The sequence below is a fragment of the Equus caballus genome, chromosome 7 (genome assembly GCF_041296265.1).
Source record: "Equus caballus isolate H_3958 breed thoroughbred chromosome 7, TB-T2T, whole genome shotgun sequence".
In the NCBI taxonomy this organism is placed as follows: Eukaryota; Metazoa; Chordata; class Mammalia; order Perissodactyla; family Equidae; genus Equus; species Equus caballus.
The window spans coordinates 10,898,845-10,925,378 of NC_091690.1; the positions used below are offsets into that span (position 1 = coordinate 10,898,845).

At 35.2% G+C, this 26,534-nt stretch overlaps 1 protein-coding gene across 2 annotated transcripts in view; it reads left to right on the forward strand.

The window, feature by feature from the left end:
* Positions 1–26,534, forward strand: part of CNTN5 (contactin 5) — a 1,137,031-nt gene that overhangs the window by 811,284 nt on the left and 299,213 nt on the right. For both annotated transcript variants that reach the window (XM_023644694.2, XM_070272715.1), the window contains one exon: positions 6,350–6,553. In XM_023644694.2, the coding sequence (XP_023500462.1) occupies positions 6,350–6,553 (204 nt within the window). The remainder of the gene's footprint in view (positions 1–6,349; positions 6,554–26,534) is intronic.

Sequence of the window (26,534 nt, forward strand, 5' to 3'; positions counted from 1 at the left end):
CTTTCACTTTCTTAAAGGTGTTTTGAATTATATGCGCATAAAATTTTATTTTGTCTTGGTGACATATAATTTTGAAGCAGAACTGTGCTGCTTCTGACTGTACGTAACAAACATAATGAAAATAGATGTCTCAAAAACTTTAAAAAAAGGAGAATTAACACTTTGTTTTGTTCCACCAAGATAACTGAAATTTTTGTGATAATACAACTTGCCTTTGTATTAAAGTAATTTCATTTTTAGAACATACAACAAACGTTCTTTCTTGCATTCTTCACAACATTTAAAAAAAAAAAATCTTCATTCTCTCAGCATTAACCAAGTGTCAGTTAGACAACTTTATTCTATTGTCACTCTCAGGATCTTTGCCTCTGGCTATGTTTTATAGGTGAAACTTTGACACTTGCAGAAAATAAATCCAACTGGATAAGGCTCAAGGTGAATCTGAGTTGTACCAAATCCTGCAGTATACGAGGTCATTTATCCCGAGCCAATAGCTATCCTTTCTGAGCAGTTCTTGCATGTTGATCACTCACATTTAAATGGTTTATGTAATCCTCAGTATAACCATATAATATAGACATTACTATCCCATTTTATGGACACTGAAATTGAGGTTCAGCAAGATTAGAATCTAATAATTGAAGCAGTATGATAGAATGATTAAAAAAATAGGCTTAGAATGAATCAAATTTTAGCTTTTTCTCTGATACTTAGCTGTAATTTTCCACTGGTCCCTTCTCTTGTTGGAGTCTCAGACTTTTGATGTTGAACATGATTATAATGATAATAATAGCTACACCTAGTTCTGTAGTACTAAACTTACGTGTAGTATCTCATTTAACCTACAACTTTTTCCTTTAATTGCATTTTAAAGATGAGAAGACTAAAGCTTTAGTAAAATTAAACAGCTTACTCAAAGGTATATAGTTGGTAGATCATGATCCATCCCTGAAACTCTAGTCTTTGTGAGCTCAAAGTCCAAGGTCTTATTTACTCACAATGCTGCCTTCTAATCTATGTGTGTGTTTGCGTCGAGGGGACTAAGTGGAAAAATGTGTATAAAGTGTGTGACTCATATAAACTCTCAAGTTACTTCCTTTACCAGCCCCACCTTGCATCTCCATAATACCATAAACAGTGCTTTGCATGTAATAATTGATCGCTACTTACTTGTTGGTACTCTCAGTTGTCTTGATCTCAGTCCCCATCCTAAATCCAGCAGCCAAAAAAATTCTTATAGATGACCCATTTAATAACTTGAGCTGCCAAATCAGCTTCCTCAACAAAGTGTCAGTGACCATGTTCAAGTAGAGCCAAAATGACTGACCACCAATGGAGGCTATTAACCTGAGAAAGAGGTTGAAATTTAATGCCCCTGCAACCTCTGTCCAATTTACCGGGTAGAATAAATCATGAAAATACTTCATAGTAACTTTGTAAACATGATCTTGTCTCTTTTTGCATTGACAGTACATTCTAGATTCTTAAAACAGCCTACGTTATTTCTCAGTGTCAGTATTTAGCCCAACTTCAAACATCATCTTTGACTCATATTCTCAAGGCCCAAGGAAGTCTATGTAGTCCTAAGAAAATTTGGAAGGAAGTTTAAAAAGTGAAAAAAAAAAGCCACTCTTATTCTTAAAACTTAGAGAGATTTATAAAAATACATATATGGATATTTTTATCCTAACTATTCATTTATTCATCAAACATTTATTGAGCAACTACATGCCAGGCATCTTGTTGGGTTCTATGAATGTAGTGGTGAAGAAAGTAAATTTAGTCTCTACCTTGCCAAGAATACTTGATGTGGCTAAGGATGACATTTTCTATCACAATGAAGGTATCAATCAGCAATAGAAAAAGATATTTCCCACTAATTTCAGGTCATATTCCATTATGCTCAGTAATAATGGATAATTAATAAGACAGTTCTCTATAATTTCCATCATGATTTTATTAATTCTAAAACACAAAATGGTAACATCAGCTACAAACTTTTAAAAGCAAAATAATTGTAGTGCCAATTTTTAAAGCTGAATTGTTTGTTCCTGTAACTTACTAAATCCTCCTATTCAAGTATCTTCACATCAAGTAATTCATCAAAAACAGAAGGGAGAAGTGTCATAACAGACGATGGAATTGTGAAAACAAATACGATTACAAGGCAATTAGTAAAAATTAAAATACTTATGACATATACTCTACTAATCAACATCCAGTGAAAATTTATGCAAAGATATGTCAAATTATAAGTAAAAAATTTAAAAAACAAACTAAAAAATTATATTTTTATAATGAGCAAATTATAGTTATTTCACAGATATAACATTCAATCTCACATCACGTGAACTAACCAGAAAAGGATAAGATCAGAGATTTTGGTAAATAGAATTCCTTAACTGAAAATTTTACCATAGACCATAAAATGAAGCCTATCACAAAAATGGAGAAGCTTTTGATTTTTAGGTTTTCCTTTTGGTAGCTGACAAGGATAAAGAAAACAAGCTCCCTAGAAGAGTTGCGTTATTGAGTAGTGAACAAGTCAGATGCTATATCCGTTGTGTTCTTTCCAAATCCTTTGACCCAAAGCTTCTAATGTGTACACACGTTATTAGAAAGAAGAATGGTTATTTTCTAATTTGTAGTTATATTAAAGAATGTTAAAATGCGTCACATATAATTACACATTGAAATTGTTTTCAAGGAGTTCAGAGAGTCTAGTATAAAATTTCATTCTCCTTTTTCATACTTTTTTTATTAACGGCACTACAGTTATGAGAAATAAGTATCATTGCCCATATGACTACTCTTGTTTTTATACCCTGTAGATGTGGAAATATGTCATTTAAGTAATCATCTTATTTGTCAGAAAAGCAAAGAGAAGACTGTCTGTTTTGTGACACTGAATCAATTATAGCAATTTTGTTGAAAGTCTGAAATGCATGAAGCCATGAAACCTAGACGTTCAATTAGAACAATAGATGGAGCCAACCCAAAAACTTTTCTGCTCCCCAAATTTAGAAATCATAAGTAAAATAAAGAAAATTTCAGTATACAGCTAAGCTCACAAGAAAGTAAAGGAAATCCTCAGGTATCAGAAACAAATAAGAACTAAAATCCAGGACTAAGATCCCAACTTAAATTTAGGAAAAGTGTTAATCCTGAGGCGATCTTGGCAGCAAGGTGGATTGTTTATATGTCATGGAAATAGATTCTAAAATCTAGGACCCAGAGGATAAATGTTCATGCTGGGATAAAGGATAAGATTTGAGTCTATCTGAGAGAGGAAGTTAGAACAGCAATGCCTGCTTCAAGCTAGGACCGTAATGGGCTATGCCCTCAGTGAACTAGAATGATTCTTGCTGACTCAAGGAGAAAGATGAAAAATCTCCCAAGAGAAATGAAAACCTCAAGCCAACACAGCACATGGGTTCATAGGCCAAATGTACGCCACCACATAGTACAAAAACTGTGGTAATAAAATTTAACATAAATATTGATCCCAAATAGATACTACCCAAGTAGGACTTTTGGTAGAAGCTGACAAAAAACCATCTTTAAGAGACTCTCACAATGTGGGACGCACAGAATAGCTCAAAAAGTAGTCATTGTCTGCTAACATAAGGAGTATTCACTGAAGAATCATATCAAGGACTTCTAAAACATTTTTAATTGTCTTAGCTAAACATAGTATTAAAAGAACTTTAGAAAAATGGGAAAATCACAATTGACCAACTAGTCTCAATATGCTTCTGAAATGAATAATAATATTAAAATTTTAATACTTAACAAATCAGCTTGCATTAAGATATTTTTAAAGACCATCACAATTGGTATGAAACAAAGTGGTATATGAAGCTAAAGACTGTGAGTCCAGGGCCAGCTATGTTTTACTGCCTTCTTGAGGTATTTTATAATCCTCAGACTCTGACTTTTTAATAAAAATATAGTTAATGCTTGTTTTGTGTGATAGTAAATTTTGAAAAATATATTAAATAACTACTTATGGAGAATGAAAAACCTTATAGGAGAAAGTAAAAAGCCATCTTGAGAGAGATTGAGCCCGGCTCAATAATTTTATTTTTGGAACAAGCAGAAAATCCAATCCAAACTCAGATTGTTAGCTTTTCTATTATGTACCATTTCTACTTTTTATCCTTCTTGGAATTATGAAATCCTTTGCTATGTAAAACTGAAAAATTATTTTAAAAACTAAATGAGCATTTTTGAACTCCCAGATACTCACTTACCTGTAAAATTTGAGGAAATGTCAATTTTGTGTAAATACTTTTTTTCTATTCTAAAAATATTTTACAAAACATCGGCTAAACAAACACTATCAGTATAACAGAAATAGTATTTTAATGAATGATGGCCTTTAATTTAATTGTTCACTGCTTTCTTTTTCCCCAAATTTCAAGTGATACAAACCAAAAATTGAGATAACGCCAGTAAAATCTAACCTAAAATAAATTGCAAAAATATCAAAATGTTTGTGAGCGATGTGTGAACAAAAAATGAAACTCTTATTATAATACAGAAGAATTCATATTGTTAAATGTAAGAAGTCCTTGAGTTGACAGTCTAGTTTAGCAGTGTGAGAAGAGAATGAATCTACGGGTTTTCTTTGAGTAAGGCTACATGGATACTCTTTCTTGGACCAATATCCTTCTTCCATTATTATGATCATCGTTCTGATTCAGATTTCTTCAGCCCTTATCTTCAGTATGCAATATTGTCCTGTTGTTCCCTCCTGCAACTTTGCTCTTACTTAAATCCAACCTTCACAGAATCTCCAGAATAACCTACTAACATATATATCTATGTCAACCCTCTGCTGGAAAATGTCCAGTGGTGCCACACTACATATAGGATAGAGCACAAGCTCCTTAACATAACATACACACCATGTTAATCTGTGTTTAGTAATTTAGGGTTTAATAATCCAATCTCTCCAACCTCTTCTCTTACCATGCCCTTTCTTGGATTTTTACTCCAATAACACAGAACTGTTTGTGGTGGTCCATTCATACTATTCAACTTCTTGTCTGAAGGACCTTCTTCATTTTTCTCCTCTGATTGGAATACCTTCAGCACCCATACACTCTTCATCTGGCTAGCTCCAACTAATCTTTTAAAACTTTCAAATTTATAATACCAACACAAATTTCTCCCTTGGCCTCCATATTTGAAGATAAAACTGCCTTATCAGCTTCTCTAATTGAATACCAGATAGTATGTCGAATTTAATCTGTCAGAATTACCCTCCTGGTTTTACTCCACCCACATCTCCAAAGAACTGCTCTGTCTGTCATCTTCCCATTTTAGTAAAGGTAAATATATTCTTCTGGTTGTTTAGTTACTCAGGTCCGCAGTCTTACTCTTTGACTTTTCTCTTTCTCACATTTCATAATCAATCCGTCAGCAACTCCTGTCAACTCTACTACCACATATTTACTAGAACCAATCACTTCTCACCACTTGACCACTACTGTCACTACCACTATCATTCTAGTGCGTGTTATTTATATCTTTCATGGCTATTTTACAAAAAGCATCTTAGATTAGTGAACATTTTTCCTCCTGTTTCCCCTCTCCCTGATCCCTTCTTTGTCCTCAACTCTGTCTCTTCTCTACCCAGCAGTCAGAGAGCTTTTAAAATATAAATTTGTATGTCCTGCTCACCCCTGTCACTCTCTAGCTTTCTTAACATGCATTAGTTTTCTTCGCAGCACTTATAATGACTTGATATATACTTACTTCTTTGTGTATTCTTGTTTCATTCCCACTATACTGAAGCTCCATGAGAACTGACTCTCAACCAACATTTATTGAACAAATGAGTAAATGAATGTTGCTCAGGTGTCTCAACTGAGAATGTTTCTGCGGGTCGGCATAATTGCTTAAGTGCCCCTCTCCCATGATCTCTTTACAATAGAATATACATCCCCATTTCTTTATTCCACATTGTTTCATAGTTTTGGGTAGGTCTCTCCCATTAGACTGATTTTTGAGAATTGGAAACTCTCTCTCTCATCTTTTTAATTTCAGTGATGTCATAGTGCCAATCATCTAATACACATCCAACACACATTGGAATTGAATGGATGGATGGGTGGATGGATGGATGAAGGCTAAATATCCTTAAGAAATATTTCAGCTCTTTCTGTAATCATTAAGAGCAACAATCCTTTGAACATAAAATACTAAATTATAATAGATATCTGGATCAAATATGTATAGCTTTGCAATATATCTAACAATTAGTAAAGACTTTATTGTTTGAGCTTTAACTGTTAGTAAAATAATTTGTGTCTTTCAACAATTGAATTTTGTGTATTTTCAGAGATCATCTATAGCTGGGTATTTAACGAGTTCCCTTCCTTTGTGGCGGAAGACAGTCGGCGGTTCATTTCCCAGGAGACAGGCAACCTTTATATTTCTAAAGTCCAAACATCAGATGTTGGCAGCTATATTTGTCTGGTGAAAAACACAGTGACAAATGCTCGAGTACTTAGTCCTCCAACACCACTCACTCTGCGTAACGATGGTAAGTTGCATGGCCTGGAGTGAAATGGTCAGCCGTCTCAGATGTGAAAAACAAAGATCTATTAGTGTTTTTCTAAGCACTTAAACCCAGCACAAATAACATAAGAAGGCACTTGCTATATTTAGAAACGCTACATTTTTAGTCCGATTATGCATACCTTAGGATAAAAACTTTGACTTAGGAAAGTGATGATATGCGGATGAGAAATATTAGCTACATTGCTACCTTAATGCCAAAAAGGGAGAGAGAATCAGAAGAAGATGAAGTGTAATAAAGACTCCACAGTTCTTTTCTTGGCTCTTTAGTGCCTCTATATAGCATATGTGTATGAATTGCAAGCATTTTATAGGTTCACTTTTCATTACATTTTTATTTTAGCTACCTTCAAATTGAATGTTCAGCTTTTAATACTTCATGGTATAGTTATAATTGTTATTATTACTTTTCCAATAATAGGAGCAGTTGGAACTTTAACTTTTAAGTGCAATTCAGGCAGAAATGATGATTCTATAATTATAGGTATTGCCATCTATCTAAAGTATCTTCAAATTTAAACACCTCATTTGTAGTTTAGACATTTACAGTTAAGCATCTCATTAAAGAAGTCAAGTGTTATATTAGAGTTGATATATGATATGTGGCTTGCTCTGTCATGCAATAAAAAATCTATGAAGGCGTTATTAAGAAGTGAGCTTGAGAATCCTGATTGATTGTGAAGCTTAAAAAATAATCTGTTTCAACACTACTCTTTTATATGATTAGTTTTAGAATATATGTTTCTGGAATGTACAATCAAAGTTATATTACAAGATTTTTGCTTACCACTTCATTTCTCATATATTTAGACTTCATAGTATATATAATATAATATTTATATATATGCATATATATATATATAGTAGTACTAATCCTACCAGGTAGAGAGTATAAATGCAATATGTATTTTAGACGCAAGGAAGCCAATATCAGAGAGATGAAGGGACCTACCAAAGGTCACACAACTAGGTAATGGCATGGAGGAATAGATGGGAAACAAGAATATAAATTGAGAGAACAATTCAGAGGCTATCAAAACTAACCAGCCGAGAGGCGACGAGGGACAGAAGGTAAGCAGTGGTAACAGCATTGGTGGACAGGAAACATGTGTGGATGTTAAGGAAGTAGAATTATCAGGATACGATGATTGATTAAACATAGGGCTCTGCAGTAGGAGGAAGCGTTGGCATAGTTCATTGAACGGTGATGATTCTCTTCATGAGCTCAGATAACACAGATGAGGGAATAAATGAGGAGTTAGTGAATATGAGGAATTCAGTTTTGGGTATGATGAGATAAAATATCCGTGGGAAATCTATGTGGAAATACACAGTAGGTATCAGGTATACATGCCTAATATCATAAGAGAGAGCTAGGCTAGAGAAAGAAATTTAATCTACACGTCACTGTGTATTCCATCACTATAGTTAAAGCCATGAATGTGTATATAGTATGCCAACTTCAGGATTATATAAGAATATCTATAAGGGTGAAAAGAAAAAAGGAAAATAGATATGCGTTTTTAAAATGTATCTAGGTAAAAGCTTAGAGTTGAGGTGATTCTCTATAAACCATTTCCATAAAATTTCTGAGCATTTTCTCATTAATTTCTTGAGAATTGAAAGCATCTTTGTCTGAAAATTGCAATATTTTGCTAACTGGCCAATAACTGGTTCCATTTACACTATCCATTTATGCAACAACATTTTACATTTGGATGGTGCCTAAGGCTGAGGAGGCTCTTCCTTCTTTTCACACAATAGATCTTAACGTGACATTGATCATCACACGGGACAGTAGCACATGTACAAGTCAGAATCCAAAACTGATACCACCTTCACTAGTAATTCAAAAATTTGGTACCCATGTTCAACAGCCTCCTTTATTTCGTTGCCCAAATGTATCACTTAACTTTACCATCTACCTTCCATGGTCAAATATTTCAGGAATAATTAGAGAAAGTTTTTCCTACTATTTAAACTCCATTCCACTTCTGTCTTTTATTGCTCTTGTTTGGCAAAACCCCAACTCATTATACCTTTACTCTGCAACTGACTTGAGAATCTGAGAGCTACTAGAGAGTTACAGCTGCCGTGGACTCATGATCACCAACTCCAAATGGAACTTCAACATTGTCACTCAATCCTACTAAGTTTCTGTGGATGGTTAATCTCTAACTCTCCCAAAAGTTTTTGGAAGCTTCTCTGCTTTCCTTAAACTGGACTGCCCCACTACTACTTCACAAAAACTGTATCAAATTCATCTTTGTACTAATAAAATTCAAATCTAACTACATCTCCATCCATGCTGTTCTTCATTCACCTTATTCCAATTGAGAAACTGTACTGTTCCTTCTTTTATTAGAACCACTCCCTCCATCCTTGATTGTTGATTTTCATTTCCTCTGGCCTTTTCAGAACATTGTACTGTTAGTCATTACTTTTTTTTTTTTTGAGGAAGATTAGCCCTGAGCTAACATCCACTGCCAATCCTCCTCTTTTTGCTGAGGAAGACTGGCCCTGAGCTAACATCTGTGCCCATCTTCCTCTACTTTATATGTGGGACACCTACCACAGCATGGCTTGCCAAGCAGTGCCATGTCCGCACCAGTGATCTGAACCAGTGAACCCCGGGCCGCCAAAGCAGAACGTGTGCACTTAAGTGCTGCACCACCAGGCCAGGCCCAGTTATTAATTCTTACATAACCAATACTATGTCACTAAACTAATAAATATTTTTTAGTCATCATATTAATTGAGTTTACTGAAGCAGTTGAAACTGTTGACTAATGTTTTCTTTTATGAACATCTATATTTTCAAAGAATCATTACTTGAGCAGTACTATATGAAAGGCTCAATAAAGCAATACAAATAAGTAAAATGAAAGTGTTATTAAAGTTAACATTTAAATGAAAAACAAACAGGTAGAAAACATCTGTTAACTTTCAATGACATCATTCAATAACTGTCTTATTTAAGATTTTATGAAAGAAGTTAGAAAACTCATGGTTCTTCTTTGTGTAAATTATCTAAGGTTATTGTTTTCTTGATGGTTATTTGTCTACTACTGTTTATTTTTTATCATAGTAATACATCCACGTCAAATGAATGTAGTGGTTTCTAAGTGCTGATGATAAAAAAAGAAAAAGCCTCCACACCTCCCTCACATGAAATCCCACTCTCTAAAGCCAACTTCTTACCTGCTCCCTTTTTAATTCATGAGGTTCTCATATGCTAGAAAACATCTATGCTTTTTGTTTAATCAAGTTTAGACAATAACTGTTGACCCCCTCATATGATAAATATACATATGCTTCTTCAATCCTCCTCTATTTTATATTTATGTAGTAGTTTCTGTTGCTTACTTTTTTAACTTTGATAATGTACTTAAATCTCTACTGTTCTCTTAACTCTTGAAAATAATTCTTCACTTCCTATGACATAAACTGAAGATATTTTTATTCCTCTTTTTTCCTTTACCATTTCTACACTACTTTTATGTTCTTTTGTCTGCCACTTTGACATTCTCTCCAGCACATACAACCATGTGTTCTAAACTTGCCCATAAACTAACTGTAAAAGCTGAAAATCAATAGATGTTTACAAATTATCACTATATAATTATCATTCAGTATCATATTGTTAAAAGTTTTTAAGTTATTTTTAGATATGTATGCTGAATTAGATATGTTTTTCGTAAGTGGCACAAATTGAATATAACAGGGAGAATAAGATTGTGATACATTTTGGATGTGGTTTTTCTTAAAATTCCACTCTACAAACACAATCAATAGTTTCACTAATAGTTTTGAAATATAAACATGAGTCAGCACAATGCAAAGGGTAAATGAAGCCATTGATGTGGTTAAGAAAGCCCATGAAAAGAGTATGAAATGAAGAGAAGTCAGCTTAGGACTAAGCCTTGAGTAATCCAAATTTGATTGGAAGGGTAAAGAATGAAAATCCTACAAAAGATAATGAAAAGGAGGGGTCAGAGAGATAGCAGGAAAAACAATAGTGTAGTGCGAAGGAAGCCAAGGGAAATGAGTGTTTCAACAAGAAATGGCATGCAGCTCAAGATGGTGGACTAGGTGCATGTGTTTGTTGCCTTTCCCCCTTCTGAGACCCTACAAGAACTTCATATCATCAACGAGAATGCTGAAGGAGAGGAAGAACTTCACTAACAAGTGACGCATTTTGATATATTTCTATAGGAATAAGGAAGGATATGAGTTAAAGGATTAAACAGGTGGAGAAACTAAAACCTAGAATAAAGTTTAAGGGATCTAAAGAACGGGCTAAAGACAGTGTGCCCAGTGGAAGCCTGAAGCTCTGGAATCAAAGGGTGAGCATAAGAAATGGGACTGAACAAAGGGAGAGTGGAGCTATGTATGTGGACTATCTGTTTCAGTGAAATACTGGAATCCCTTCTCTTCCTTATCCTTACATGCGAAAGGACCAAAGGGTATGTCTCTTAACGATGTGAATGAACTTTCTGGGAAAGCTAATGTTCTTAATGTGAATGGTGGCACACAATGCAAAACCTTCTCATTCTGTCATGTGGGTGTCTGCAGCCTGAGAGCCAGTGCCTTCCTTGCCTTCACATCAAAGCAGTGCTGACTGTCAACACACCTCACCCAGCCATCCCCCCACCGCCACCTCAGAAGGGAACCAATTCTACAGACAGGGGAACCCACAACAACCACCAAGCTTCTCAGACTTGACATTTATATGTAATCCTAAATTAACAGTTTCTATTAAAAATTACTGAGCTAATTGAATGATTACAGAATTCATACCAGGATGATGTGTGAAAAACTTTCAATATTATTCCAAGAAAGGCGTAGATTGGACTGCAGCATTTTTAAATCAAAAACTTTCATATCACTATTTGATCTCTTTTCAAAAAAAAAATAATTGAAAAGAGTGTTCATAAGAAGGACATGTTCCTGAATGTTTTGTCAAGTAGGTGGCATACATTAAACACTTAGTCTGAAAATAAAAATAGAATACGATTGCAAATGAATCCATTTTTTATTATGCCACAGTCAGCTGCAATTCCTGCTGGGTTTTACAAACCTCTTAGTGCAGAGACAGACATTATAATAGATATTTCTGCAAGCTGGGCAAACACCTCTGCAGGGGTTTGAATATAAAATTTATGTTTAATCTGCTGTGACCATCGAGTTAGCTATAAAAATCATTTCAAGAACATTGTGCTTTTACACTTCTCTGAAAAAAAGTAGACATTTCTAAAAATAATAGAGGTTATATATAGAGGTACATTAGCTTCTTTCAAGCATAAATAAAATTTTATTTATAAACTATTGTAGGATATATTGTCTTAGCTTGGGCTCTCATAAAGCAAAGCTCCAAACAAAATTTGCTTGTAGGTGGTTTATTTGAAACTTACCCCAGAGAGCAGGAGTGTGGGATGAGGTGGGGTTGAGGAGGGAAATGGTGATAAGGGGGCTGTATCAGAGATGACCACTTCTACAGGCAGCTGGTGCTTGATCCCCCAGGACACGAGCCATATGAAATGCACTCAGAATAGTCTCCTTGATGGACATATCATTGGGCTTCCATCTCCCATTCCCCGAGGGTGGCTCACAGGGAGTTAACTCCCGTGCATTTGCAGGTTGCCCTCAAGTTGCAACTGTGTGAAACTGGTTGCACTTGTACAGACCTGGTTGCAGTTGTGGTTGCAGGAGGCAAAATTCTGGCCAAGATCATTTGAACTGGCTCACAAAATGTGTCTGAAAGATGGGTGATAGTATAGAGAATTTTTACAGCCTTAGGACATTTCCTTACAGAAAGGAATTCCATCTAATACTGATATAAATTCAAATATCCTAATGTTGAAGATTGATTTTTCTTATAAATTAAGCCTCTATCATTTATCGATTCACTCAGTAAGTATGTTGTATCCATTGTGCATTAGGTTCTGTGACATGAGTCCAGATCCACATATAAGGGTTTTGAGGAGCTTACAGGCTAGTGAGAATGACAGATAATTACAATGCAGTGCTATGATAGATATATATGCATGTGCTGCTATGGTAACCCCAAATAGGAACATCTAACCTATGTGACACATCAGGAAATACTTCCTGGAAGAGGTGACTTCTGATTTGAGTTTTGAAGATAATTTGGCATTAAATGAATAAGTAAAGAAAACATCCTTGAGTATCCACCAAGAGCAAGTATAGGAGACAGCATGATGTAATTGCACTTGAGTTAAAACACAAACAACGAGGAGGCATGAAAGTGGAGAGGAGCAAGGGGTCCTACCGTGAAAGACTTTATTGCCCATGCTATTATCAAAGTAACGGCAGAATTTTGGAAGATTTTAAATGCATGAGTGACATGATCAGATTTTCCTCAACTGACACTGGAAAATTATCCCCATGCATTCACAAATGTGTCAGATACCTTGTTAGGCACTGGGGATATAAGTGTGGGTAAACCAAATACAGGAACTGTCTCTGTGTAGTTTACAGTCTAAGACGAAGGAGGATATTACCCTAAATACTGTGTGTAACTGTGCATCCCAGCATCTGCCTGCCCTTGTTCAGTGCCCCAGGAGGGCCCCCTGAGGCCAATCTCACATATTGCATTAAAAACAAAAGAAACAAATCTAACTCCAACAGCATTTGTGAGTAATACAGATTTTTACTAGACGTTTGGAGAGTAATGAATGAAGTGCTTGCATTCCACATGACACAGCAAAACTTATTAAACACTCTCCCTTTAACTACATCTCTCTTTTGCCAAGGTTTCACTCCTGCAACTGCCCTCTCTCCCTCAACACGCCTCTGACTCTCCCCACGAACACTGTCGCCTCTAGTCTCCCTTCAGGGTCTCACTGTGTCTGTCTTATGTATGGCAATTTCATACTTTCATTTCTCCTCTCATTTGAGTTCCCATCCCAGTTCTGCAGGCTTTTTTTTTTTTAAGCTTATTTTATTTTTATTTAACCCACACTTACATTTAATTACTACATGTGAGGTGTTGTTCTAAAAAATTTACAAGGATTAAAGTGAAAGAATTGAAAATGTATGCAAGTAAATGTTAACTAGAAAGAAGTTGAGGCTGTTCTCTTAATATCATGCAAGATATTAAATGCATCTCAAGGGATAGAGAGGATCACTACATTCTGCTGTTAGGTTCAATTCTCCGGGAAGATGTAGCAAAGCACCTTCCCCCAGCCCACTATGTACAGGACCAGGCTCCTCACTCCTCTTCTGGTCCAGGTGGGATCTTCTCTTACAACATCCCCCTTCTTCCATAGGCAGCATTTTCCCAATCCTGTTCCCTGGGGCTATAGTGACGCCACAGTGGTACAGAGAGGATAATAAAAAAAGAAAAGAAAAGGAAAGAATACAGTCCAGAGGTCCTTTTCTCATCCCTGGTGTTGTATAATACAGTAGAGAGAAGAACAATTGAAGAAGTAACTTGAGAAAGTGAGTGGGAATAGATTCAGACGTGCAGAAAGATTGGCCTTTGTTAGAGAATCCATGTCACAATGGAGAGAAAAATAAAGACTACAGATGCAGATAACCTACTATTTGGTGGTGGAAAGTCTGATGGCTTTTTTTTTAAGTGAACTACAGGCAAAGTCATCAGCTGAGAATGTATGTGTAAATAACATATTTATTTTTAAGGCAAGAATTGTGTCAACAAGGAAATTATGCACAGAATTATCTAATTACATAATCCATTAATCAACCCCATTAATTTACTACTGAATAATGTAAGTCCTAAAAACAGTTTAAAAATATTAAAAATGGCATGCCCCTGAAGACTGTAGTAGGATGAATAATGGCATCCAAGTTGTCCACATCCTAATTCCTGAAAATTTTGAATGTTACCTTATATGGTAAAGGGACTTTGCAGATGTGATTAAGTTAAGGATCTTGACATTGTGGACATTACCCTGGATTACTCTGGTTGACTAGGGTCAGCTCTAAATGTAATCACAAGTGTCCTTATAAGAGAGAAGCAGAGGGAGATTTGACCACAGAAGAGGAGAAGGCAATGTATGATGAAAGTGGAGATTGGAGTGATAGGATTTAAAGATGAAAGAAGGGGCCATAGCTGAGGAATGTAAGGGATGTGACTCTAGGTGCCTGAAAAGGCAAGGAAAGGGATCCTCTCTAGAGCCTCCCAAAGGAAGATGCTCTGCCCTCAAGATGGCAAGGGAAGCCTCCTTGGTTTAGGCCCAGTGAAACTGATTTTGAACTTCCGACTTCCAGAACTGTAAGAGAATAAGTGTGTGTCATTTTAAATAAGCAAGTTTGTGGGGTTTTTTTTATAGCAACCATAGAAAACTAATACAAAGAACAAAGAGAAATCTGGAGCAAATTTTTTTCCTTACTTGTCTCTGGAATATTCATGGTTATTCTGGTAGTGTTGGAGTTGGCTTGTTCCTGCTTGCAAGAAAGAGTCCATTGTATGCATCTCTTCCCTTCTTGGTAGCTTGAAATCAGGCTCCAACTCCAGAGAGCTGGCTGTTAAACAGCATTCTGCTGGTTATTTAGCATGTAAGATTAAAGTTATTGACTCAGAAATAACATTTGAAAGAATAAACATCAATTTAAATGTACCCCTGTTCTACCCCGGTCATCTCTGTTTTGCCCCTGATGAAGTAGACTGGATCTTGTTGATTGTCTCTTTCTGCTCCCTGAAATTTGGTTTGTCACTCCAACAGTGAGATGCAACAAAGTCGCTCTTATTTTCTGATCAGTCTGTTTTTCACAAAGGAATATGGCAATTGGAATGGCCTTGGATATTCTTAATTTTTTCACTTTCTCCTCTAAGTTCTGCTCCTTGAGTATTGAATTTCCTACTCTAAACCCAAGAGAGTTTTTCTTCCCCTGTTTTGTATTGAAAATTTTCTATTTATGAATAGTTCCAAGAGGACTTGGAAAACTTGTGACAAGAACACTCCCATTCGGGTATATTTATGTATGCAAAGAAAGCTGAATAATATTAAGATTTTGTGTCAAGCTCTGCAGGAATATAGAAACTTATTTGGCTTTTATTAATCTTTTATTTATTCTGGTATGTGTCTCTTTGGAAAGCTTATCATCTTGCAATGACACAAATTAACTAAAAGCATCAAGAAATCATTGCATGATTTCTGAATAAAACGAATACTTTGTTTGCTCAGATGTCCTGACAATCAGTTATTTCAGACACTTCAATTTCTCCTCAAGCAGACTTATAAAAACAATTTGAACTTCTATCTATAGAGATAGGAATTTTTATCAAGAAAAACAATGTTCATCATTTTATTAACTCCCTTAATATGTCTTAGAAATTTTGAAGAATTATTTAATAAGTGCTTACAAATAAGAAGATAAATTTGTTAAACATGTATCTAACTCAGGCTTTTTCCTGGCTTCCTACATGAAAATTTGTTATTGTAATTCAGGAAATAAAATCCAAAAGGATGTAAACTTTTGATAACTGGCATTGTCACAGTAAATATGTCATTCTTAATATGAAAAAGGAATGTCAACTTTGAGGGTTTTGTAAGTGTTTTCTCAGCCTTCATCATTCTTGACCTTTTAGAAATCTGTGTTTAAAGCTGAAAATACTTTCTCTTCTTGACTTACCTGGCAGTAGATTCTCCTGAACAGTTTCAGATGAACCTTTCACTGTCTCTTCTCAATCTACCCATAAATCAATCATTCCATTTAGCTATCCATCTGTATGTGTCCGTTCGACCATTTGTCTGGCTTGTTTACACTTGCCATTGTTCCGTACAGGATTTAAGTAGGTTTATCCTTCTAAATGTAGGTGTTCTTCCAGGCTTCTACTCCTGAGCCCCCTCTGTATTTCTAAATATTTTTCTTTAGTAGGCTCTTCTATTTCTCTATTTCCAGTTTAGAATCTTAACTTCTCCAGCTTATATCTGTGTTGTTGGTGAGATCGCCTCCCTCCTAAACATCTAATGTAAATATTTCTGGATCAATTAGAACCCTTCTAATCTCATGACCACATCTATATTCCATAGGTCTGGCAAGCCCTGTGAATTCTGCATCTGCAATGTCATCCTCATGCATCCTCTTCTTTTCTCTTCTAATTGTAACACAGTCTACCTTTTACCCAGATCAGTGGCTTTTAACTGCCTTTTTCTACAATTCACATAAGGTGAATAGTATTCCTATCCAAAACTCACTTTCAAGAGCATTGCCAGATTCTAGGCTGTAGAAGAAAAGAGAGGCTGTGAGTACAATGCCGGTGAACTAGCTGTAACACCATCTCCTAAACCATCAATCAAGGAAGGCTACAGAAAGCAAATTCATGAGAGTGGCATCATTACAGAGATTTAAACTAGAATCTATTTTGATTAATTTTGTTTAAAGTCAACCGGTCACAAAATCAAGTTTGATTAACCACCTACTTTATCCTTGGACAAGAGACTTAACCTGTCTGTGCTTCAATTTATTTATCTGAACACGAGGATAGCATGGATACTTGTCTCATAGGGTTATTGTGAGGATTGAATGCATTCATACATGCAAAGCAATTAGAACAGTGTCTGTTACATAATAAGCTTTACTAAAGGTTAGCTATTAACACAGTATTTATGGCACAGTTCCCACTGCATTTCAACAGTGTATGGGTCGTTGCAGTTAGGAACTACTTTCCTAGACTTTTTCTATTCCTGTAGTGTTTATTGTTGCTTTTCTTGTTTACTGTGTAAATTCAAACTCCTCTGACTAGAATTGAGATTTTGATAGAGGTGGAGGGGTGGGGGAGAAGCAGCATTGGGAGAAGTTTTATATTCCATCACTTATCTTCAATCTTTCTCCATCTAAAATGTACTCCAGAATTTTCTGACTCCATTGCCTTTGTCCCTCTTCTCTCTTCTTGAGATGCCCTCTTGACTCCTAGCTCAGTCTGGAAGCATTTTAATGACTTGACTGTGATATTATAGCTAGTCAGTTACAATAAACAGGAATGTAATCCACCATATAACAATATAATACACTATGTAATAAGTATAGTTAGGATTTTATTCTAAAAGCATTTCCTTATGTTTGTCCATATTGAAATTCATCTGTCACTTTTATAATACCCACCCATACAGCCTTATGATAATCTTCATGGAAATTATATTTGCTGCCTTGATATTTTGCTACCCAGTAGAGCTCAGTATCACCTGAAAGTTTGGAGATTTTATTATTCCTATATTACTATATGTCCCGTATTAAAATGCTTTACAAAATAATCAACAAATGCCAGCCCCAACTCAACACCTGAGCACTATTCCATTTTGCCAACAAGTTGCTTCCCATACCTAAGGTATTTCCCTGGCTGTGACAAAACATTATCCCTCCACATTATTTCAATTCACTGTTTGCTTGTTTGATTTAAAATAGCATTTAATAAAATTTCTCAAAAGCTTTTGGAAGTCTATAACATTACATCTAATAGGCCAGCATTTGATAGTATGATCCTCAAATATTTGTATGAGAATAATCTAGAGTGCTTGTAAAAAATGGAAACATTGGGCCATACCCAAGATCCACCCAATCAGAATTTCTGATGTGATCCTAGAAATCAGCAGTTTTTAATTCCAGAAATGTTGTAAAGTGAACAAATTATCAACAAATCTTTTCAAGACACAGGGAATGACTCTGCTCCCCTCCCTCCCAAGGGGACCCCAGGAGCCCTCTCTCAACTGAAAGTACTAGGAACAATTAAATACAAATGATCTCTCTCCCTAAGGGGCCGGAGCTCTTCTCCCAGGTCCAGTGAGTCATCAGGCCCTCCCAGAACCACACTCAGCTAGCAGACTGTGCAATGTCTTTAAGAATGTTTACCAGCCTGAAGAGTAAAGCCCTAGAACCACTCTTTCCCTGGGAGTTCTCAGGAGAACCTGGGTCTTCATATACACCACCTGGACTCCACTATTGCTATTGTTCTGTTGCCGGTACTCCTTCAGAGAAAGGGTTGGAAGAAAGTGGTAGTTTAAGACAGGCAAGTCATCTTCACCCTGTAAATCCCAGGAATTTGCATTTCCATAGCACTGCCCAGCTATTTCACATATTGAGTACAGTTGAGAACCACTGCACTAATCATTACTTGCCAAGTGTTTTTTTTTTTTTTTTTTTTAATGTTACATACTCTTCCTATTTTTAAAGCTCTTCTTTATACTGGACAGGACTTCAAACAAAAGTTGCATGAAAGACTATACAGAATCATGTTAAGGAGAATCTTGCTAAAAATTCAGCATTAATATTTCCCTTAAATATTCTGATTCAGTAGGCTTGTAGTGGTGATTAGAGATACGTATTTTGGACCACATCACTGGGAATTTTTATTCTCAATCAAGTTAGGGAATGTCTGACATTTTATTTTATCTCACTTAACAATTGTGACTTTATAATGATTGGCAAACATCACACTATTTCTGCAATTGGTCCATTGCCTCTGGAATATTTTTAAATGTATTTAATTCATAATTTTAGATAATCTTTAAGGTAATTATTGAAAGTTAAAATGCTACTTTTGGAGGAGTGCCATTATAACAGAGCTGCCAAAAGTTCCATAGGTCTTTTCACTTTATTTAGACAATCTTTCCATTATTAATAAGGTGCCCATTTTCCTGTGGTTGCCAATTTTCCTTACCTTGCTTTGTACTGCTATTCTTAACATGATCTACCTGACTTTTCTCTGAGCATCCAATAAGGTATTGAAAAATAACCTTCAGTCTCCCTATGAATCATTTGAAATTATTTTCTTCCATTTTTCTCCTGAACTAATTCTCACATTTTGTCACAGTTAATTTGTCTAAAACTGAGCAACTCTATGGTAGATATCTTAAGGTTTCCCTTATCCTGAAAAGATATCGAATTTATATTCTTATTTATATCCTTCTGTATTGAATTATATTCTTATTTTGTGATCACGTTTATTATCAGTGCTAAAAATCACATCCAGGATATTGAGGTTCTAAAACTCCTTCTTCTGGAAAGTAATTTGTAATATTCAGAAGAGTTTCTTCCACAGGTCACCCCAATGAGATATTTTGCAAATTGATCATAAATAACAAAACTGATTTTTTTAACAAATGTACTGAAACTCATATATTTAAATGAATGTTGTGTTCTTCAAAGTAGACGTCCTGGGAGGCAATTTACTTATACGAATATAATCTTGCCATTATTCTAAACATTTAAAACTCAATGATTCATCTTACTATTTCATAACCCTTGTCTTTCAGCGCTGTCGAAGAGAGACATCAGTGCATAAGTGGAGGCTTGATAATGATTAACGTTTTTCCTATGCACCAAGCACTGAGCTGAAAGCATTTCATGCATTCTCTCATTTAGTCCTCATGACAAAACAGCATTTTGATCTAATATATTTTTCATAGTTAAAGAATCTGCCATTTAGACAGGCAAGAGGTCCTCTTACCTATGTTTGTATGGCTGTAACAAGCACACTCTTCAATGTTATACTTTATTGCTTAGTTACCAGCTGGTTAAGGGACTTGCCGAAGGTCACAGTTGGTGGGAGATGTAGAACTCAAGCTCTTACTCACAGCGAGTGTTTTTCTATTGCATCATTATGCCTCCTTTGTGATAGCAATGCCAAATTAGAGTTTGGGATTACTTTATCAATATTACCTAAAATCATATTTAAAGGATGTGGTTAAAGATGAGCCTCTAGGATGAATAGCATGCCTATCCTAGAAGCAATATTTGCTTCTTCCCAAGTTCATTGGAATGGATGTTGTGAGGATTTTTTTCTCAATTCATAAAGAAAGAGAAAATCCATCAAAGTTATGAAATTAGGTAAAGTGTAGGGGTAACCCATATAAGTAAAATTGGGGTTATCCTGATCTTTGGGAATGACAGACTTCATCTATAGAGAATGTAAGGTTGCCTGCTATACAGTGTGTTAATTATCTGTCAAAATATCTGTCAAGAGAATACATAGCCTAATTTTCTTAATAATTAGTAAGGTCTGCTTAATATTATACCATGCTCTTTTTCTTTAAATGTAGGTTTTCTTTTAAAATGTCAGAGTGTTAAAAAAGTATAACTGTAAAGAAAAAGAAAATGAAGAATGTGCCAAATCCAGAATCCTAAAGAATATTTCTCTTACTCATTGGTTTAATAAATAAATTAAAGCCAACATGAAGAAATATCCTGCTGTCATCCTGACCTCACGATTATCAAATACATGTCTTACAAATTTTATAGATGGCCAACTTGCAAATGATTCATATGTATAAACAGCCGCCTGCCACAAGTTGGTCACTGACACAGGCTCTTCTGTCTTTTCCTTTGTTTAACCAAAAGACATATCCTTAAGAAGCTTTTAGAGAATTTGAAATTTACAAGGGAGTTAAAAAAGAAAAGTTAAAAGAGAGAAAACCGGTTGGAACAATTTAGAGACTAACGTCAGAAATAGACTCTCAGGCAGGTCTGGCCAATGCAGCAGATCCACTGTCTACAACCTCTCCCTTCCCTGTGGCAACATATTTATACTACTCAGGCTAAACTTCCACCAAACAGTCATTTAGGTGGATGATCATTATATTTTAAAAAATAAGATGCCACAGACAGAATAAGAGATCAATAATTTTTACTTTAGTGTATATTATTTAAATTGTATCTTTTTGCTTTTAACATCTTACTGAGACACTTTTCCAGAGATAAAGGAGTATGGGTTATATGGGAAGAGAGTTGGATAGGATTGTGAAGGATAATAAAAGGGAATTTAGCATCACTTTTAAAATTTACATATAAATCAGTTGAGTCAGGCAGAGAGCTTTTGAGGCAGACTTAATTATTTTGTAATCCCAGTTCAGCCACATTTTAACTATGTGACCCACCTTTTATAAAACTTGGTTTCTTGATTCATATAACAGTGATTATATCTGCCTTGAGATTGCCATAAAGATTAGAATAATTTTGCATTTAAAGAATCTGACACAGTTTACACTTTTTTGGTATTGGAGGTTCAAGAGGAATAACACACACTTTGACTCTCAAAAACCTTGCGCTCTAATAGGGAAGATAGACAAGGTGATGGTTATGTTAAAGGAAGTCACATCACAGAGTGCAAAGAGTAAAATTAAGAGGTGTCATATGTCAGGGGAGCAAAGAGGACAGGAACTAACTCTACAGGGCCATCAGGAACACTTGCACAGTGCAATGACATTGCAGAGTGAAGTGACATTTGAGTGCATAGACAGAAGGAAAACATACACAAGGTAACTAGGGAAGAAAAGTAAATAAAAAGAAGTGGAATATGAGAAAAAACACATTTCAAGTTTTTGTCTGAGGCTGACTCTGCATCTATGAAGGAAGCATGTGTAGGGAAGATAGGTGATTTATTTTTCTCCTTCCTTCTTAACCCTAAAGATCTTTGCTTCTTGGACCTAGAACCTCAAATCGCCATGTTAGTACCATAAACCACTTGTTATGAACTAGGTAGTATTGTATGAGTTAAATAGTAACTAAACAATTACTTACTATTTTCTATGAAAAAAACTATGTCATTGGCTCCAAAGCACTGATTTACTGCAGAACACATGGGATACAATTCATTCATTATTTAGCAGTGTGGAGAAGGGCACGCACTCTGGAGCCAGACTTACTGAATTCAAATTCTCTCTGTGGTATTTAATGGGCATGACTTTGGACAAGTTTTCAACCTTTCTGATTCAGTTTCCTCAGAGGTAAAATAAAGATAATTAGTAGGTCAATTAAAAGGGTTGTGAGGATTAGAGTTGACACATCTAAAGGACTTAGAAAGGTACCTGGGTATACAGTAAACCCCATAGAAGGATTGGGTATTATTTTCATTATTATATTATTGTTATACATGTAGCAGTAATTGGTACTTGACCTGAAATGTCATAGTAGGCCTCTAACTGTAATTTATGTTTTCATTTATCACTACAACTTTAGAAATCTTATAAAAAGCTTCAAAAATAAGGGAGGAGTAGGTTATAAGCTACAAAAACCATTCAAAAATCTAATTACCAGCAATATAAAAAAGTCATAGTACTACTAGAAGAAATACGACCTTACAGATCATGTTTGCATCTGTCACTGTATTGCTTACTTCCCCAAAGCTTGATTTCAGTAAACCTACTTAAACCTGTGGAACAGATTTGTCAAGTGGGGATAAGGTGATGTGTAACTTAAAAAAAGGAAAAACAGATTTCCCAAGACTTTTCGGTGTTAGAAATTCAACCTTTGTATAGCCAGTGTGTTGCAGTGAACACTTAGTCTTACTATAGGTAGAGTCCTGCTCTGGTTTTCTTCTGAAAGCATGTATTCATACCCACACAGAACTAGGACAATTTGCAAAGGAGGATCCCTTTGCATTGTTATGAATCCTCTTCTGACTTATTTCCTTCCTTTTCTAAGAAAGAAAAAGTGTATCTTTTATAGTCTATTAAATATCAGTTCCTAATTGCTGTTGCTTATTAATGTGAGTAGTTATATTAAATAATTATTTGGTAGTCAAATTCTTTTTGATCTTTGTTTTAGCTTAATACTGGATAATATATTCAACAAAGAAGGATACTAAAAATCCTGATTAATGTAGTCCTATTGTTGTATATTGCCAAGACAAATAGATTCTTTTGTGAAAATAAAGATGTGAAAACTCAAATACTTTGTGATTTAGTCATCATCATTGACAAGCTTAAGCTAAAATCTCCATTTCATCAGTGTTAAAGACCTAAATTAAATCTTTTTAATGACCAAAGAATAGACAGTTCTACAATATATTAATGGGTTAATCCATTTTTAAAATATTATATATTTTTGTTATATACACATGTATATATCCATATAGAATCAAAAATTGGTAAATCTAATTTTTCTCCCAAATGACATTGAAATCTGAAATTATCCATGAGGATTTGGGGGAAATTCTGGAAGCTTTATGATGGTTTCTCAATCTTGAGTAATGATAAATTCTTGAATGAATTTGAAGGTTATTTGTCATTCTATACTGGATATATAATTTGGTACTTAGTAACTAGCCCTTATCACTTGGTTTATAGTAGACTTGGACTATCTATGTGCATCAACCTACCATGATCCGAGCCTGTATGAGCCAAAACTAAGTGTAAGATATGGCTCTAGCCACCAATAAATTAGCCATCTCATTAGAGAAACAAGACATGAAAACACAAAACATTAAATAAAACATGACCAAATAGAGATGAGAAGTGTAAATAGTAAATGCTATAAGATATACAGTATGGATCCATCATTGTGGGCTACTGTGGCTGTAGAAAATATTATTGAGCAAAAGAAATTTAATCTGATCTTGTTAATGAAGAGCATTTGAGTGGATATATAGGTTGATAAGTTCAATATAGCAGATAAATGAATGCGCCATTTCAGAGACAGTCTAACCAGAGTAGTGGACTTTTTATGGTCAAGTGAAAACTAGGGTTGAAACTTTAGCTTTGGAGCAGATTTTTAGGGCTTTATATGCCAAAACAATGAGTTTGAATTTCACCAATAAGGCAATGGGGAATCACTGATTTTTTAAGAAAGGGAAATAAACGATGATAATGCTATTTTACAAAAATTAATCTAGATTCATTGTACAGAATGGATTGGATAGAAAAAAACAGCAGAACCACAGGCCAAGTATACCAGCAAGCAAGGTCAAGGCAGTGACAGTTTGAATTAAAATTATGTCTATGGAAAGAAATACTAGAAAGAACGTGATAAAATTCCTTGATTTGCTCCTGAAACACTCTCAAACTTCAAATGAGAAGTGAAGAAAATGTTTATAAGAATCAATGCAAGATAGTAGATCAACATTTTGATAAGGAAACGGAATCAAGTGTTCAACAAGAAAAACTTGCAGACCATGGAATACAGGCTGCCCCAAAGAGTGACATGTAGCCTGACAGAAGTTAATCAATTTATGTTCAGGCACTGCAGGTACAAAGAAGAATACACTTCATTTCCTCTTTGCTAGATACCACAATGCAATGAGGAATACGTAGAAGTAAACATCATTAAAATGCAATGAGAAATGCGCTGAAATAATGGTTTGATCTGACTACTGTGAAAACAAAGAAAGGAGTAAAATTAAATCTTCTAAAGATGCAGAGATGAAATTTAAGTATGATTCTTAAAGCTGAATGGTAGTTTCTTAAATAGAGGAAAAGGTTAAAAGAATTACAGAGAGGCAAACAGCATGTGTTTTTAAAGTGGCATGGTTAGTTTGGGAAGTGGAGAAAAGTGTCGTATGGCTACAGTGTAAGATTTGGGAAGATAGGTGTCACTAAATATAAGGCTATATAGAGACGTAAGGATCGAATCGTGAAGCGCTTTGAAAGCAAATGCTAGGGGGTTCAGATTTTATTTTAAAAATATTATTGAGGAAACAGAGTCCTTTAAGAAGGGAATTAGCTATTAAGAAGTTTTTGTGGGGTTTTTTTGTTGTTCTTTGTTGTTTGTTTATTTGCTTGCTTGCTTTCAGGACGGTAACTCCAGCTGTAATAGGAAGGACAGACCAGCAGTTTCAAATGTTGATCTGGAGTCTTAAATGACATTTTGGAGAATGAGTTGACAGCATGCCACATTAATCTATTGACTAAGGAAAGCCAGATGAATATGATATGGGAAAATTCAGGTTTCTTTTTGAGAAGCAGATAAAGTGAGGCATTAAAACAGTTGTACAAAAAGATGAGTTTGCTTATAATGACCCAGGAGTTCAAAGATATGTTACAAAGACATTGGAAAGGAAGACAGACTAAAGGAGAATTACGAATAAGATTGGGCTAGATAGGATATTTCAGATTTGGTGATGATGGTTTTGACCACTGAGATAATTGGAATAGCAGTATGTAAATAACTGCAATACAGGGTAGAACAAAATTATTATCATAAGAAATAAAACATCACGTAATCCAGAAGTAGAGGACAAGATTTCTTGCTGGGGGAATTACGGAAGTTTTTTGTTTTTTTTTTTACAGGGAGGAGAGCTGGTTTTTGTGTTCTTTCTTCTTCTTCCTCTTCCTCATCCTTCTCCTCTTTTCCTTCTCCATCTTTTCCTTCTCCTTCTTCATCTTTTTTTTTTAAAGCTTGGCACCTGAGCTAACATCTGTTACCAATCTTCTTTTTTTTCCTTCTTCTTCCGAAAGTCCCCCAGTACATAGTTGTATATTCTAGTTGTAGGTCCTTCTGGTTGTGCTATGTGGGATGCGGCCTCAGCATGGCTTGATGAGTGATGCCGTGTCTGCGCCCAGGATACAAACTGGGGAAACCCAGGGCCGCTGAAGCAGAGTGCATGAATTTAACAACTTGGCCACAGGGCCGGCCCTGACCTTCTTCGTCTTCTTGATGAGATACAATTTGAAGTGAAGTTTATTAATAAACTGAATTTTAGTGTGCAAGGGATGAGATTAAGGTATTTTTAGATAAAGATCAACAGCATGTGTGAAGGCTCATAATTAGTTAATGATAATGTACATTTTGAAAATAACAATCATTTATGTCACATAGAATAGTGGATGCATAAAGGGGAAGAGTGAGAGGTAAAGTTGAAAAGATAACTGGAAGCTAGAACATTGAAGTCTTTGAATGGAAAACTAAGGAATGAGACATTAGTAAATAAAGAGAAAGGATCCATGATATGCTTTTCAGCAGTTGCAGTCAACTCTAGTGTAATAATCTCTCATCCTTCTAGTTCAGTCTTCCTTATTTATAGAAGATCTTATTCTGTCTTGGTGACATCTATATTTACATCAGTGATCCATTCAATGTCCTGACCTCTCAGTTTCTTGACCTCCTTGCTTCCTATGAACCTGTACCCTATCCCACCTTAGCTATCCATTACAAAAGTAATAGGCTGATTTTTGCCATTACCAATTATTCTGCCTTCATCAAAGTTTCAATTTTAAGTAAACAGCTGTCTGCCCCATAGCCTCCTT